Source organism: Nesoenas mayeri (assembly GCF_963082525.1).
Source record: "Nesoenas mayeri genome assembly, chromosome: 3".
Classification (NCBI taxonomy): Eukaryota; Metazoa; Chordata; class Aves; order Columbiformes; family Columbidae; genus Nesoenas; species Nesoenas mayeri.
In genome coordinates, this window is record NC_137544.1 from 2,606,887 (window position 1) to 2,625,120 (window position 18,234).

General features: G+C 44.1%; 1 protein-coding gene across 1 annotated transcript in view; it reads right to left on the reverse strand.

The window, feature by feature from the left end:
• Positions 1–18,234, reverse strand: part of KIF13B (kinesin family member 13B) — a 123,143-nt gene that overhangs the window by 39,160 nt on the left and 65,749 nt on the right. The window contains exons 14-26 of the mRNA XM_080342525.1: positions 16,334–16,464; positions 14,542–14,628; positions 13,518–13,708; positions 12,543–12,753; positions 10,786–10,948; positions 9,673–9,819; positions 9,069–9,218; positions 8,283–8,411; positions 7,181–7,351; positions 5,799–5,956; positions 4,659–4,791; positions 2,430–2,576; positions 505–534 (exon numbers count right to left, since the gene is read on the reverse strand). Coding sequence (XP_080198651.1) covers positions 505–534; positions 2,430–2,576; positions 4,659–4,791; positions 5,799–5,956; positions 7,181–7,351; positions 8,283–8,411; positions 9,069–9,218; positions 9,673–9,819; positions 10,786–10,948; positions 12,543–12,753; positions 13,518–13,708; positions 14,542–14,628; positions 16,334–16,464 — 1,848 coding nt within the window. The remainder of the gene's footprint in view (positions 1–504; positions 535–2,429; positions 2,577–4,658; positions 4,792–5,798; positions 5,957–7,180; positions 7,352–8,282; positions 8,412–9,068; positions 9,219–9,672; positions 9,820–10,785; positions 10,949–12,542; positions 12,754–13,517; positions 13,709–14,541; positions 14,629–16,333; positions 16,465–18,234) is intronic.

An 18,234-nucleotide genomic window follows, 5' to 3' on the forward strand; every position in this document is an offset into this window, starting at 1 on the left:
TGTCTGTGATAAAATATATATAAAATAAAAGTGTGCTGATTTCAATAGTTTCATCGCTGCTTTTTTAGGGGCCCAGGAACAGAATCCACCTTGCTTGCCCTATATTTGGTTACTCTGCAGTACAGCCCAGCTCATATACACGTAACACATTAATTATATGAAAGAGCATGAAGAATTTTGACTGCATCTTCCAACTGCCAGGCCTATTGTTCTCAATGAGGCCGATCTCAATTTAACCACAGTTCGTCAAGAAAGACGATTCCTTCCCCTAAACTACCAAAACCAAAAAGCAATTTGATCTTGTCTTGTAAACACACATTGAGGCACCATGTTCTTTCCCTTTCACTTCTCTAAACTCTATATGACTTTGTAGAGGAACGATCTATGTGATTCTTCAGCTTTCAGGCTCTCTGCTTATCCGACCACTACAGCAAAGATAAAATTCTGATCTTCCTCTAATGTTTTAATCTGAGTTGGTGCAAAAAGAGAATTCAAAATTTTTACCTGATAACTGTCCATTTCATCCTCTTCTTCCTAGGCCAAAACATGCAAAACCACGCCGTTAATATTATTTTGGCAGTAGGAAACGCACTGAATGCAAAAGGTGTAACTATTTGAAGCAATATTAGTCTGAGCTTAGCAATGGTGTGATCGTACAATTAAAACACGTCGACATCCCAAGGATTTGCTGCTATCAGCTCATCGAAGCACAAGCTAGAACAATCCAACAGTCATATTGGGAAATAAAGTCACAGAAATATAGCTATTAGAAGTCTTCTTAATTGGAGGCAAGTGGGATAATTAAATTGCCCTAAGAAAGAAAAACGTGTTATAGCGAAACAACTTGAAACCTGTTGATCCTGGATGGCAAAGATCAATGTGCTGTTTAATCTGTAGGATTTAAGTACAAATTAAACATGAAGCTGACTGTAAGGGGGTCAAAATAACTCTGTCTGCCACACCAGGATTCACAATATAGACCTTCAATATTGGGATTTCCACTATTTTCTGATGGGAGACATTCCATCCATTCATCCTTGGCATTCAGCACAAGCGCAACTGCCACTCCTGCAAAGTGAATGGAAGAGCAACGAGGACTCCAATCCTTGCTGAGTTATTACTCATCTATTTAAGTAATAACAAGCCACTGGAGTCTACTGTTGTATCTCCATAATGAAAGCAAAAACTTCGCTAAGCTATAATTAAAAAATCACATTCTGCGATTCTGTAAGCTAAAATTAAAAAGCCATATAGGACTGACATTTCCTTAGTTCAAGGTCTTTAGGAAACCTTTCGCATTCCATAGATACTGATTTACCTGAGATAGAGAAACGCTAATAAAGGGACTAAAAACCCAAGTGCTCAACTCAGGAGGCTGTTGCAAGCAACAGGACTAATAAAACCTGGCTTTCGAGAGCCCTTTCCAATGTGATTTATCAGTGTCAGACGCAACTTATCTCTTAAGTGGAGCCTAAGTCTTTATCTCTTGAAAGAATGTAGTGTTTTGTGGATTGCCACTTCTGTTGGATATAGTTGAAACTGGTCAATAGATCGGAAATTCGCTGGGGAAGAAACAGAGTGAGACAGAAAGGGAAGAAAAGTAACAATCTGCCCAGGATGCTGTTCTGTGTCACCAGCTTTTTTGGTTCGCTAACTCAGAGGAGCGAGTTAGCAAACTAACCCTAACCCTAACCCTAACCTTATCCCTAACCCTAACCCTAAATATTGATTTAGATGTCGGTAGGGAAAGTCAAACTGCACTAGAAACCGATAAGAGGGAGATAATCCCTAAAACCAGCTCAAGAACGTGCGGTTTAAGATGAAATTCGCGGCTTCCGAGCTTGTCGAACAACTGGCCAACATGAACGATGGGCCACCAACTGGCTCATCCAATTCTAACCCAATGATATTCAAATATATGTTCCATTCATTTATTTTGATTTGACGATGCACTTAAAATCGCTGCCATATCTGACGTTTGAAGTGAAATCTACTGGGCAAACTCCTCATGAATTTTAGAAACGTTGGCATTTTCTTTACTTTGAATGGTATCTTAAGGTTTTGCTGCCTTTAAGGAGAGAAAAAAACAAAACCAACCAGAACAAAACCCCAAAAAACAAATTAAAAATGAAAAAACAAACCAACAAAATAAACCCTGCAACACAAAAACCAGAAGAGATGCAGAAAGTAGTTTTATAAATAGCATTTTTGCCATGGAAAACCATTTTTGACTAAGAAGATGATCTTCCCCACCACCTTCTAAAAAGATGGAGGTTTAGATATGAATGAAGCCGAACAACCCCTAAAACCACCAATAAAGAAAGCGATCGTGACAATTCTTGATGTTGCTTTAGATGTTTAAGAAGTAGGTTCAAAAAATACCTTCCAAAACCAAATTAAAACCTGAAATGAATGGAGCTGCCTCTCACCTGATAATTTTCAGGTCCTTTTAGTGACTTGATCCGTTTGATTTGAACGCAGCCGATGCCAACGGATAATATCGATTCCTCCATCAGCGGCAAGGTCCCAGATTCCTGCACGGATTTCACCTCAACCTGAATGCGTCGAGATTGGCCCTGCCCAAAAGAACCATTTGAAACGTATGGAAAATAAATATAAATAATACAAAATGCTGAAAGATTCATGATGGAGAGACCTCTACTGGCAGTCAGCGTTCTATCTTTATTTTGTGAAAAACAGAGGTGATGAGTGCATGAATCTCAATGGCCCAAGTGTCCAAGTTCTGTTGCAAGGATTTACGTTTAATGGATTTATGTATTTAAAGATAAAACAAGTTCAACATTCAGCAACTCCCCAGTTTACTCTTCTAGAGGGTTTTCTAAACATACACTTAGAGGATTTGATTTGGAATGTTTCTGAAAGTAGAAAATAGGGTCTCTTCCTCACCTACAAAAGAGGAGAGAAAATAGTCTAATTTGGTGAGATATTGAGCTTTTCCTGACTTTAGTCTCCTTGACTGAAAATTCTTACCAACCAATGTTATCAGTGAGGCAAAGTAACCATTCTTTAGTAAAAATCATAGGGAAAAGCAATAAAATCAAAGGAGTTGTACAGTTCAGAGGTGCAGCCTGTATCTAATTACTACTAATTCCTAGTGATCTCTGGGCAATCGTTTATCATTTAACGTTAACTCCTCAGTTAAGCATTAACAACTTAATGTGTGTAGAATTCAAAGGACAAAGGAGCCGCTGGGTGGAAGATGAAATAAAGGGGAACTCTGGACCTCTTTAAATTAATAATCGATTTTGGTGGAGACTGATGCCCTTTCCACCAGGTGCTATCGCAGAATAGGGAGGAGAACACGATGAAAAAGCTTACGGGTATGTGGGAAAGCAGAATGTGTGGTTCCAGCCACCTGGATGATAAAGGAAGATCAATACTAACATGACCATCTGGACGGTCAAAGAAATAATACTAATTAGATCATAGCAAAATACAACGGGTCTTGGACAGATTGTGTTGAAGTACGTTTCTCATCACTATAAAGAGTTATAGCGCAGACTGGTGAGAATGGGATCTCAGGCCACAAGTGCATGGGATGTTTGAATGTCCTCTGGTTTGTAAATGAGTGAGAATGTAACTGAAACAAACATCATATGAGTGTGGTGTGTTTTTAATAACAATTATTGGAAAAATATTTTATGTAACGTCTTAGTTCAGGCCCGTAGTGGTAAATCCTATAAACTGTCACAGACTAATAAAGAAGGGCTCAGTCTGGCTCAGCTCTCTGCTCTGCCTGGCTCACTGCTCCTTCCTGAACATGATCTGTCTGTGCATGCACCTCTGTCTGCGTCCCGCTGTGCAGCGTTTCTGATGATTGCACAGGTAAGTCTTCAATCACGTTACATCTGAGCTGAGCTTCACAAAACACAGAGTCACAGGATCCCAGAATGTCAGGGGTTGGAAGGGACCTGGAAAGCTCATCCAATGCAATCCCCCCATGGAGCAGGAACACCCAGGTGAGGTTACACAGGAAGGTGTCCAGGCAGGTTGGAATGTCTGCACAGAAGGAGACTCCACAACCTCCCTGGGCAGCCTGGGCCAGGCTCTGACACCCTCACCCCAACAAGTTGCTTCTCAGATTTAAGTGGAACCTCCTGTGTTCCAGTTTGCACCCATTGCCCCTTGTCCTGTCACTGGTTGTCACCGAGAAGAGCCTGGCTCCATCCTCCTGACACTCCTCCTTTCCATCTTGATCCCCAGGAATGAGTCCCCCCTCAGTGTCCTCTTGTCCAGCTCCAGAGCCCCAGCTCCCTCAGCCTTTCCTCACACGGGAGATGCTCCACTCCCTCCAGCATCTTGGTGGCTGCGCTGGACTCTCTGCAGCAGTTCCCTGTCCTGCTGGAACTGAGGGGCCACAACTGGACACAAGATTCCAGGTGTGGTCTCCCCAGGGCAGAGCAGAGGGGCAGGAGAATCTCTCTGACCTACTGACCACCCCCTTCTAACCCACCCCAGGTACCATTGGCCTTCCTGGCCACAAGGGCCCAGTGCTGGCTCATGGTCACCCTGCTGTCCCCAGGACCCCCAGGTCCCTTTCCCCTACACTGCTCCCCAACAGGTCGTTCCCCAACTTATACTGGAAGCTCCTCAGCTCCCCGTGGGTTTTTCACAGCTGAAATCCTGTGCCCCCTCACCTGTCGGAGCTGGAAGATGCCCCCAGTGCACACATCCTTGGCCGGAGTCACCTCCACCGGGCAGTATTCCCCATTCTCATTCAGCTCCAGAATTTGAACCCAGAGCTCTACTTTTCGGGTTACTTCACTCCACCTGCAAAATACATCAAATATGTCCTTTTTATTTTATTTTCCCCCTCCAAAAGCATTAGCTCAGGTGGCTGACTGAAGTAAAGGAACACTTCAATACGTGCACCATTTGTGACTACATAGGCTTTCTATCTTAGAATAAAAGCATCATTTTAGTTGGAAGAGGCTCTCAAGATTGAGTCCAACCATTAACCCAACACTGGAACTGCCCCATGTCCCTAAGAACCTCATCTCTGTGTATTTTCAACCCCTCCAGGGATGATGACTCCACCACTGCCCTGGGCAGCCTGTTCCAATGCCCGACAGCCCTTTTTATTGCTTCTCGAATCTCCTAGCAAATATCCCTTGAAAACACAAAGTTGGTTATATAAGAAACCAACGTATCCTTTGTGTGTCGCCTTTGCTGCATTATGCGTTTTTTTTCTAGCATTATATAATTCTATTTGTTTGCATCAATATACCCACAAAGGTACAGTTTTCCGCAGTACAACATTTCAAGTAATCCAATATTATGTTATTTAAGTACCAGACCAACACTATCACCTCGCACCTTTGTTTGGGGATGGATTTTGGATGGGAATTATTTTAAGCCGTGGGATAACGTCCCTGTGCTTTCCAACTGCTCTGCTACATAAATTCTTATGGGAAAACTTGTTTTCCTTTCCATCCAACCACTAACTGACACACTTTTCAAGACCACAGTCTCTCTGTCCAATGGACTCCTCTACACTAAAAATTTTGATCGAAATTTCTACTTGTGGCATTTGTCTTATCAAAATTTCGCCTTTCCTTTGTTATTTCTACGTTTACTTGTAGGGTTGCCTATTATTACTATTTTTTTTTACTTTCTGTTTCCCTGAATTCCAGTTTCTACCAGATATAGGCTCAAACAAATGTTCAGTTGTCTTCAGTTCAAAACTTGACTCCTTATCGCAAACCTGTTTCAACTCTGGGCACCTCAGACAGTGATTTTCCACAATTCTAAACGGAGGATTCGTTTTCCGTATTTACCTGTCACGGAGGCTGCGTGTTTTGGCTTGAATTATTCCCAGATCCCACAGCGCTGGGTTTTTGCGGTCACCGCTCTGCTTGTGCCCATATACTTCAATGGCCAAAGCGCCGTCGTAAAGATGCTCCATGAAGTCTTCGGAGATATTGACAGAGACTTCCTGTATGTGGATGACAAATGGGTTGGTGACTGTGACTACACGATGACTCAGGCTTAGAGATTTACTGTCTTGACTTTAATACAAGTGTGTGTCCTGGTTTACCTGGATATATTATATCTAATACATTAGTAGAGTCACCCTGGTCCCCAAGACACAAAATAGAGGATTTGTAAAACCAGGAAGTGAAGCGAAGACGATTTGCTGAAGATTAACGTCTACAAAAAGCTGGAAAATGACGGTGTGTTGTTCCAAGTGCTGATCCAATGCGTCAAAAAAGTTCTATTGTCCAGAATCAGAAAAATCAACACTCATCAGAAGTTATTATATCTATTCTACAAATGGTTAAGTGGAGTGAATTGCTGAGTGTAACGACAAATGACAGAAAGACAGATAGATAGAAAGACAGAAAGATAGATAGTGAGATAGAGAGACAGACAGATAGATAGAAAGATAGAGAGATAGGGAGAGAGATAGATAGACAGACAGACAGACAGAAAGACAGATAGATAGAAAAATAGAGAGACAGAGAGATAGGGAGATAGATAGATAGATAGATAGATAGACAGACAGACAGAAAGACAGATAGACAGACAGAAAGACAGATAGATAGATAGACAGATAGACAGATAGAAAGACAGAAAGACAGATAGACAGATAGAAAGACAGACAGACAGATAGACAGATAGAAAGACAGACAGACAGACAGACAGAAAGACAGATAGACAGATAGAAAGACAGATAGATAGACAGATAGACAGATAGAAAGACAGATAGACAGATAGAAAGACAGATAGATAGACAGATAGACAGATAGAAAGACAGAAAGACAGATAGACAGATAGAAAGACAGATAGATAGAAAGACAGAAAGACAGATAGACAGAGAGAAAGACAGACAGATAGACAGACAGATAGAAAGACAGACAGAAAGATAGAAAGACAAATAGATAGAAAGATACAAAGACAGATAGATAGAAAGACAGATGGATAGACAGAAAGACAGATTGATAGACAGAAAGACAGATAGATAGATAAATAGACAGATAGAAAGAATGAAGGAAGGAAGGAAGGAAGGAAGGAAGGAAGGAAGGAAGGAAGGAAGGAAGGAAGAAGGACGGACAAGATAAGAAGTCAAGTGATGTGGCTAGGATTCATCTCACTAAATCTGTTGTGCAATAACAAACCTGCCTACAGTTTCATTAACAAAATAGCAAAAAAACTGTACATTGCAGTGATCGAAGACAACCATGCACCGCGGCTCCTTGCTGGTGGACGACAAGGAAGGATCCACCTCGGGGGCAACAACAACCGGCTCCAGTTGATCCCAGAAGGTGTATTTGCAGAACACAAAGTTGGAGAGGTGCTGTGGCAAACCTGTGGCCTGAAGGATTTTAATCTGCAAAAGGAATAGGAAAGAAAAACATGTTACGTTAGAACAATGTTATTCTGTTCCACTGCAAAGGGTAACAAAATAAAAAAAGAAGCAAACCAAAAAACTGTACAAAATACACATTTCTGCACTGATAGACACTGCAGACAATATTTAAGTGCATGAGCCGAACGTCACCACTGGATGTCACCAGGTGCGTGTTTCTTGGGAGTAAAAGCTAAAAGGCTGAATTTTACAAACACACCAAAACACGTTGTTAATTTTAACCATTATAACTGAAAAGCAATACCAGTGGGCCCAGTGCTGGCTCACGGTCACCCTGCTGTCCGCAGGACCCCCAGGTCCCTTTCCCCTACACTGCTCTCTAATAGGTCATTCCCCAACTTACACTGGAACCTGGGGTTGTTCCTGCCCAGATTCAAGACTCTACACTTGCTCTTGTTCTATTTCATTAAATTTTCCCTGCCCAGCTCTCCAGTCTGTCCAGGTCTCTGATGGCAGCACAGCTTCCAGTGTCACCACTCCTCCCAGCTTGGTGTCACCAGCAAACTTGCTGACAGTCACTCTAGTCTCTCGTCCAAATCACTGATGAATATATTGAATAGTATCGGCCTCAGCACTGACCCTTGAACACTCCACTAGATCCAGGCCTTCAACTGGACTCTGCCCCATTTACCACGACTCTCTGGCTCCTTCCCTTCAGCCAGTTCACAGTCCACCTCACTACCCGATCGTCCAGACCGCACTCCCTCAGTTCAGCTGTGAGGATGCTGTGGGAGACTGTGTCAAATGCTTTACTGAAGTCAAGGCAGACCACATCCACCGTCCTGCCATCATCCATCCATCTTGCTATGTCCTCAAACTTAACTTCCCGATGTTAAGAGTTGGACTGAAAGCGGGTGGGTTGCCCAGAGCTTGGGACATATCTTGAACTCACCCTGCAGACCAGTTTTCTCTCCTGAGCGTCATTTTCATTGGAACAGTCAGGACCATCCTCCCCTCCAACCAACCTCTCGTCTATCTCTCCGCTCACTCGAACGACCTCGACGTGGAGACGCCCCGATACCTGATAAGAAATGAACAAGAATTACTCGCATGCCAGAAAACAGCGACAGGTGTTTTCCAAGCAGTAACTACCGCTGTTTCCACTCTGTGAGCAGACAACACATCATCTTTCCATCCTTTTGCACCGCGCATTTGTTGTACCCGATGCAGAACACTTTGGGGGCAGAATCAGAATTTCTTGCTGTAAAAATGAAGGGATCGGCCACTAGAGTGACTTTGGGAGCAGCAAACTGCAATCTCACCTTCACTCTGGAGAGTCTGCAAAGAGCAACGAGTGATGCAGAGCAAAGAGAATGTTGCCTGGTATGCTCCAGCTGCCTTTGAAGTTGTTCTTATAGTATATATATATATCTATATATTTAAGAGGCTGTCTTGATGGTAGCCAGTGAAATTCCTTCTACAGAGCACTTATTTTGGGCTGTTTTGTTCAGAAAGGTGTTCACAAAGCTTCCTCCTTTCACAACTGCTGCACTGGAATTCAGAGCTGCCTAAACAACTCCACTAAGTCAGGATGGGATTTGCATTATTAATTTGCATTATGAATTCCAAACTGTTAGCAAAGAGCTTGTGCACATGAAGCTGGAAATTATCTGCTCTATATTGGTAATAAGATCCATGGGATATAATTAAGCAATTGATGTATTACAGAATGACAAACCTCTCCCTTCTGATTGATGATGGGAACGGCGTACTGCAGTTTCACATCGTAGAACAGGCACTCAAGAAAGACGTTGGCTACTCCGATCAGGCTGTGGTTCTCCTGCTCATCGTAGAACGGGTCCGCTCTCCTGAAATAAGCTCTCATCACCTTTAATTAAATTCAGAATACAGTAAGGAAAACAAACATTTCATTAAACAGTTTTCAAAGCACCGCGCAAGCAGCCTAAGGACTCAAGCAACAGGCTCCATTAGATCACAAGAAGAATGGAAGCTTAAATTTTAATTGGATCAAGTGTAAGGCCCGTCCTTGGCAAATTGTCTTTAATGTTGTTGGAATGAGAGAAGTCAGCCTGAACATCAGCTCCCATTGTCTTTGCTTACCACTCATTTCATGCTTAGTTTGGTCACCAAATACGCATGCAAACAAGCATCAAAGTGACAAGATAAAGGTTAATGATGTGCTGAAGATCTGCTTGGGAAAAGCCAAGGCTCAGGAAAATTTAACTCTTCGCATATCCAAAGATTTTCTCACATCTACTTAAAAAAGATATATAATAGGACTGTAATTCTATCAGCAGAACACTGGAGTCATTTTTACTCACTGGGTTGTCTTCCTCGCAGTCTTTCCACTCCTGGTAAAGGTCCCTCATGTCGACCAGTCGATTCTCCAGCTTCTCCAGCGACCAGATCTGTTTGCCTTTCCCTTTCCTCCTCACCTGGATCGCAGGTTCGCTGAGAATGGCACCTCTCTGCAAAACAATTGCAGAGACATCCATGAGGCATTTGTGTCGTAATAATGAAAGAATACTTTAAAACAATAAAATACTGAGAATATATTTGGGGAAAGTCTGGATTTTGTGGGTTTTTTTTTTAATTATTGTAGCTTGAGCAACCAAATTCAAGCACGTCAGACTCTGCGTTGCGCTGTCAGAGCGCATTTGGGTGCAGTTTAATCAGAGCTACTAGTTTCCGCGAATTTTTGCCTTACATAAGTGTTGCAAATAGGAAGATTTAAGTATTTCACAAATAGCAGAAGGGCTGCAGTTCTAGCTCAGGTTACTGCGTTCTGCAGCTTTCAATTAGCACAATTAACGCTCTTTGCTATCCTCTTTCTAGATGGGACAGAAGACTGAAAGAACCAAGCAACCAAGAGAAACTTCTAAAGCATTTGATAAAAACTCTAATCCTGGATTAAATACATCTGTACTAATGACAGCCTGGTTATCCTCAAAATACTGAGCTGACATCAAGAATAGAAATAATAAACCAGCTTAGCTAGCCAGACTAAGACAGAGAAGTCAGGGCTTAGTTCCCTCCTTCCAAAATTTCGAAGATCTCTGAAATAAATCATCCAAATCCTCTCTGCTCCTGTTCCTCCATGCACAATGGGGCATTATCTCAGCTCACTAGGGTGATGTAAAGCCAAATGGCCATGAGTTGATGGTAAATACTCGAACCAGAGGATCCCGAACCTGCACAGACTTGATAACTCTGCAACAGAAGCAAAACTTGGATGCCAGCGGAAAGATCTTGCACCGTAACGTCTATTGGTAAGTGAGCTTGTTAAAAGACATGGTAGCAAATCATTGAAAATAAGATAAGGATGTAGCACGCACCAACAGAGACATGTTTAATGCACATGAATAAAACAGCGAACTTCTCTAGAGCATTAAAGTCAGAATCTTACAAATATCATCACCAAGGGGCCGCCTTACCTTGCTGTTGGCATTAAGGCTTGAAGCTGGGATCTGGAGGGTCACTTTATACTCCGTCCTCTTGTCCAGCTCCTCACTGATAAAATTGGCTTCTCTCACATACAAATTGGCTTTAACGATCTGCTCGCGCAGCTTCCTTAGGCTGTGGGTCAACATCTCCTCCCTGAAAGAAGATTTGGAGAGGGAGAAAAGGAAAAGTCACGGAATTCGAGTGCTGAAGTGAGTGTGAAACAAACGATCGCTTGACAGGAAGGAGTCTTAACGTTCAGCTTTATAACACAAAAATCAGGCGAACGAAATGCACAAATATTTCCTATTTCAAAAGTTGCTTATTTAGCCATATAAATTCCACTTTTGTTTTCTCAATACAACCTCTTTACCAGACTCATTGCTTTAGGGCATGTTTCATTCTCCTCCTGCAGATGCTCTTTTGACAGTCATACTGAAAATGATCATTTAGAGCCTGAAGTAAATAACCTCAGTGCAAATTCCTGGGAAGAGGCAAAGAGAATAGCGGCTCCAATTGTTATTAAACAGCTTTTTCAACACTCTAGATCAACGTCCTTTGCATCATCCTCTTATTTTCTTTTCTTCCCACACTCTTGTGGTTGCCAGGACCTGCCCAGGTCAGACAGATGGATGAACCTCTCTCGGCCTACTGACCACCCCCCTTCTAACCCACCCCAAGTACCATTGGCCTTCCGGGCCACAAGGGCCCAGTGCTGGCTCAGCCCACAGCACCCGCTATTCCCAGATGGTCTGCCATCCAAGTACTGACCGGGCCTGACCCTGCTTAGCTTCCCAGATCAGATGAGACTGGGTGTTCTCAGGGTGCTATGGCTGTATATATCACATGTATGTATATGTATATGTTCCCCAACTATATCCTGAGAGTATCTGAAATAAACCCTTTTCCATACTCATCCTGCTGTCCCCAGGACCCCCAGGTCCCTTTCCCCTACACTGCTCTCCAACAGGTCATTCCCCAACTTACACTGGAACCTGGGGGTGTTCCTGCCCAGATTCAAGACTCTACACTTGCCCTTGTTCTAGTTCATTAAATTTTCCCTGCCCAGCTCTCCAGCCTGTCCAGGTCTCTGATGGCAGCACAGCTTCCAGTGTCACCACTCCTCCCAGCTTGGTGTCACCAGCCAACTTGCTGACAGTCACTCTAGTCCCTCATCCAAGTCATTGATGAATATATTGAACAATACCGGCCCCAGCACTGACCCTTGAACACTCCACTAGATCCAGGCCTCAACTGGACTCTGCCCCATTGACCACGACTCTCTGGCTTCTTCCCTTCAGCCAGTTCTCAGTCCACCTCACTACCCGATCATCCAGACCACACTCCCTCAGTTCAGCTGTGAGGATGCTGTGGGAGACTGTGTCAAATGCCTTACTCAAGTCAAGGTAGACCACATCCACCGCTCTGCCATCATCCATCCATCTTGTTATATCCTCATAAAAGTCAATGAGGTTGGTCAAGCACGACTTCCTCTTGGTGAAGCCATGCTGACTGCCCCTAATGACCCTCTTATCCTTGATATGACTTGAGATGGCACCGAGGATAAATCGTTCCATCAGTTTCCCAGGGATAGAAGTGAAGCTGACGGGTCTATAGTTACTCGTGTCCTCCTCCTTGCCCTTTTTGAAGACTGGAGTGACATTTGCTTTCGTCCAGTCAAACCCTGCAAAACTCACTAGCACTGAGGAACTGGAATGAACACTCCTGAAGGTCAGACGGGGTCACTCACCTCTCCTCAGCCCACTGCCGCAAGCGCTGCTGCGCGCTGGGGGAATGGAAGGAGAAGCGCTCCATGCTGCGGAAATGCTGCTTCTCCGGCGACAAGCGCCGGCGCAGCTGCTCCAGCTCGTGCTCGTACATCAGCCTCTGCCGCTCCAGCGCCGATCTCTTCTCCTCCTCGTGCTGCTGCTCCAGGCTCTGCAGGATCGACTGCATTGGATCTAGGGAGATGTCGAAAAGATAGAAGGTAGCGCTTCTGAGGGTCAAACCATCAAACTAAATGGAAGCAATTGTGTAATCAATTTGGGGCAGAGACGCAGAAATATGAGATTTTTTTCCCCCATTCTGTTGCAGATATGTTGTATGACCCTGGGCAAGGCACAAATTACTGTGATTTGGTACCTCCCATCCCCATTCTATACCTGCAGCAGCCACTGAAATCCATGGTGAGGAACGTCCTAGAGACGTTAGCATCGTTACCATATAAAAGGAGGAAGAGATTACATTTTTTCTGCAATGCATATTAAAAAAATGCTGCTGAACTGTGGAGTGAAATAAACATCTAGAGAACAGACTGGATGGACGATTTAAGAGAATTAAGAGAAAGACCAAACTGCAAAAAGCCTTCCTGTTTCCCAAAACCATGCCAATTGGGGATGGCTACGTAAGACCATAAGGAACATAGTTTCAGAGATAGAAATCACTATAGTTAATGCCGAAGTGAGACACGACACAAGGAAAATACACAACAAAGTGAAAACCATCTTGATTTGAGGCTGCAGTTCCACCACTATTCCAGTTTCAGCTTCTTCCTCAACTGTCAAACGAAAGAGTCTGTGATGCTTTTTGCAAAGGTTACGACGATTCATCCACGAGAATAACTCTCCAGTAGGAAGTTGTAAGTGAAGAAGCCTGTGGTTTAGACTCCTTTAAGATATAATCTCATATTCTGTACCTATTTCCACTAATTTCTATTGCTTCTTACCATTACTGCCAAGCGCCTTCATGGTGACTTCCATCTGGGCGTATTCGTAGCTGAAGTTGATCTCACTGGACACTTCGCTGGAGTTGTCGCCGTCTACATCCAGCTGCTCCACGCTATTACTGCCCTTCATGGCGTTGTCTCGCTCTTCCTCCTCGTTCTCCGCCTTCTTTTTCTTCTTGGGCAAATTCAGCCTTTAAATAAGGGGAGAATTTGTCAAGAACTACGAATTGCTCGATTTCGAAACCAAGTGTTGCTGTCAAATATTAAAATTAAGTAGATTATCCAAATAGGTAGAATTTTCGCTTTCAAAATATTGTCAACCTCCCAAAAGTGGAGTTTTTCTCAGGGTAAACAGGGGAGTTCAAGGCAAACTAATTAATCCGTTCTAGGCTCTAATAATAGAGAGTACCTGATATTACTAATCATACAGTTTGGACAGCCATCAACTTCCTTGGTCATCCCATATACAAATAATTTAGAGGCAATCATGAAATTATACCTTAATTTTTATGCAGATTCTTCTTTCAAGCATAAAACAATTATTCTTAAGGTGATCATTTAAACCCACTGATCTTTAAGGTCTTTCAGACCAGACATGGAAGATTTAAAGAATAAAGCATTTCACAGAACACTTGTGTCTGATCCAAGGAACAGAGAACACAGTGTCCTTGTAAGACCCAGATCATCATATAACATCAGCCAAAAATCTAACGCCTTAGGAGCAAAATGCAAAGGCAAGCTATCCAAGTCAAAGCTTGGGTGTCTTTCTTCCATCGTGGAAGAGAAATTAATTAATATTACTGTGGTACTCGAATAAATTGAAATTAAAATTAAAATTAAATCTCTTCTGCAAGAGAACACGCGCAGTTGTTATGACATTGAGCATTCGAGAGCAGCCAAACATCAGCATTGCCTTTATAATCCCAATGAAAAAGCAATCGGAATGCTCCACCCCATCTTTCCTTACGCGTCATCCTAAAGCAAAGTCAGTGCGACCTTCCAAATTCTTCAATATCTTTTGTACCTGAAGAAATGGTTGTTTCCCCAGAGTATCCTGTCTCCATGATGCAGCTGGATGGGACACACGACAGCAGAACCATTTACGAACGTCCTGGGAAAAGGCAAAAAATCTAAAGCAAATGCATCTATTTAAGGCTTCAAAATGAAGGGCCAGAAAAAGGACGTCACTGGAAACCAACGCTTTTCGCACTGCTTCGAAATACAGAAAAATTATAATAAGGCATCAGAGAACTTTGCTACCTAAATGGCTTAAAGACAACAAACTAATCGTAATAATCAGAAATAACTTTAATTCCAGAGTCAAGTTAAGTTTGAAAATAGGATGAAACCAGAATAGAAACTCAGGATGTCACCCAGGCCAATCTGCTCAAAGAAAGATCAAGTATGAATAAGGGTGAATGTGAAATTCTTGAATTTTGCGTATCTAACAAGAAATTACTGGAGATGCTGATGGTGCACGTCATTTTGTGATCAATCTGAATGTACCAGCAGCTTTTCAAGTACTGCTGCTTAATCAAATAAAGCAACAATTGCTTCACCAGCTCTTTGCATATCAACATGTTTCCTACAAAATGAATTCAAATTTTCACAGAATCCCAGAGTGTCAGGGATTGAAGGGCCCTGGAAAGTTCATCCAGTGCAATCCCCCCATGGAGCAGGAACACCCAGATGAGGTTACACAGGAAGGTGTCCAGGCGGGTTGGAATGTCTGCACAGAAGGAGACTCCACAATCCCCCTGGGCAGCCTGGGCCAGGCTCTGCCACCCTCACCCCAACAAGTTTCTTCTCAAATTTAAGTTGAAACTTTTGTGTTCCAGTTTGAACCCATTGCCCCTTGTCCTACCATTGGTTGTTGCCAAGAAGAGCCTGGCTTCATCCTCCTGACACTCACCCTTTATGTATCTGTAAACATTAATGAGGTCACCCCTCAGTGTCCTCTTGTCCAGCTCCAGAGCCCCAGCTCCCTCAGCCTTTCCTCACACGGGAGATGCTCCACTCCCTTCAGCATCTTGGTGGCTGCGCTGGACTCTCTCCAGCAGTTCCCTGTCCTGCTGGAACTGAGGGGCCACAACTGGACACAAGATTCCAGCTGTGGTCTCCCCAGGGCAGAGCAGAGGGGCAGGAGAACCTCTCTGACTTACTGACCACCCCCTTCTAACCCACCTCAGGTCCCATTGGCTTCCTGGCCACAAGGGCCCAGTGCTGGCTCATGGTCACCCTGCTGTCCCCAGGACCTCAGGTCCCTTTCCCCTACGCTGCTCTCCAACAGGTCATTCCCCAACTTACACTGGAACCTGGGGTTGTTCCTGCCCAGATTCAAGACTCTACACTTGCCCTTGTTCTAGTTCATTACATTTTCCCGCCCAGCTCTCCAGCCTGTCCAGGTCTCTGATGGCAGCACAGCTTCCAGTGTCACCACTCCTCCCAGCTTGGTGTCACCAGCAAACTTGCTGACAGTCACTCTATTCCCTCGTCCAAATCATTGATGAATATATTGAATAATTTTGACAGAGTTCCACCTACACAGCTGCAAATTGGCGAGTCTCTGCTTTCTGAAAGCATTTGCGATTTGTCCATCACCTTTTTGAAAACTTCTACTATAAACGCCATCGCAGGGAGAGATCGCTTTAGAACGAAAGACACGAGCTGACAATTCGAGCAGAACACAAGTAGAATTTCCTTACCTCAGACCATATGGGAAAGTTAATTTTTTACTGATCTTTTTGCACCACTAATAATAAAATACTAACAAACCATAATTCTTACACAACTGGAGTTGTATTTTATCCCCTTACCGAGTATTTTTTTGGGGTGTTAACACAACATGTCCTTCTGGGGTGATGTCTATAATGCAGTGCTCAGGAAGAATTCCCATTCCACACAGCTGGATATCTTGAGAGTTGTCCGAGCCTATTAACGTGTGCTCCTGGGGAAGAGGAATCCAGATGTTAGCCACGGACTGCAGACGTTCACTAGTTCTAACTTGACTATTCTCCTTCTGGATGAACCTGGTCATTTAGTTCCGAAATCAGAAAGTTGATCAGTACTTTCCTTAGGGGGAAAAAGAGAATGAAACATCGCAAGCAAATCACAGAATCCCAGAATGTCAGGGGTTGGAAGGGCCCTGGAAAGGTCATCCAGTGCAATCCCCCCATGGAGCAGGAACACCCAGGTGAGGTTACACAGGAAGGTGTCCAGGCGGGTTGGAATGTCTGCACAGAAGGAGACTCCACAACCCCCTGGGCAGCCTGGGCCAGGCTCTGCCACCCTCACTGAGAAGAAGCTTCTTATCACATTTAAGTGGGACCTTCCAATTTATACCCATTGCCCCTTGTCCTGTCACTGGTTGTCACCGAGAAGAGCCTGGCTCCATCCTCCTGACACTGCCCCTTTCCATATTGATCCCCAGGAATGAGTCCCCCCTCAGTGTCCTCTTGTCCAGCTCCAGAGCCCCAGCTCCCTCAGCCTTTCCTCACACGGGAGATGCTCCACTCCCTGCAGCATCTTGGTGGCTGCGCTGGACTCTCTCCAGCAGTTCCCTGTCCTGCTGGAACTGAGGGGCCACAACTGGACACAAGATTCCAGGTGTGGTCTCCCCAGGGCAGAGCAGAGGGGCAGGAGAACCTCTCTGACCTGCTGACCACCCCCTTCTAACCCACCCCAGGTACTATTGGCTTCCTGGCCACAAGGGCCCAGTGCTGGCTCATGGTCATCCTGCTGTCCACCAGATCGCTCTCAGCTTCTCCAGCTCAACAGCCCCAGCTCTCTCAGTCTCCTCATCACAAAGATGCTCCAGACCCCTCAGCATCTTTGTGTCCCTCTGCTGGACTCTCTCCAGTAATTCCTTGTCCTTCTTCAACTGGGGAGCCCCGAACTGGACCCACAGCTGCAGATGGGGCCTCCCCAGGGCAGAGCAGAGGGGGAGGAACAACCTCCCTGACCTGCTGCTCACACTCTTCCTCATGCACCCCAGGTCCCATTGGCCTCTTGGCCACAGGGCACATTGGTGACTCACGGTCACCCTGTTGTCCCCCAGAACTCTTCGCGCACCCCTCAGGACAGGAGGGATTTGGCAGAGAAAGGATCACTCCACACACCCCAGTTCATGTGCTTCTCTTTTAACCATCTCCGAGCAATTTTTGAGGAACAGATTCAATAGTTTAGATAAGTCTGATCAAGTTGTTCTTTGGCGCTTACAAGAATCACTAAACACGCAGCTCAGTATTAAAAGAACACAAGCAAACTATTTACTCTGAGAAGCAAGAGGGTTCAATCTCAGGATTTTAGGCAAAGCAGATGTGAGTCATTTTAATTGAAAGAATTTGAAAGCGCGGGGATTTCTCCACCGGAATTCTCAACCAACAAAACGAATTTGTGTTCTAAAAAGAAAGTTAAAAGATAAAGACTAACAGAACAAGACAAAACCCACCCCATGGAAAGGGATTTTCACTAGAAAATGAAAATAGATGCAACATTGAGAAAGTTCTTTGTGTCGCTGGGATATGACAGAACGGCTGTGACCGATACAACAGAGCATCATGTATTTCCTAAGGCTGACTAAACCAAACCCATTTTTCAGCCCCATTGTCCATTCTGTGGCTGAAGAGAATGACTTAAGGCGAAGCTCAAACACCCAGATTTCTACAACTTGCGTTCTAAAGTGTCGATTAAAAATGTCGGATCTCATTTCTCCTCC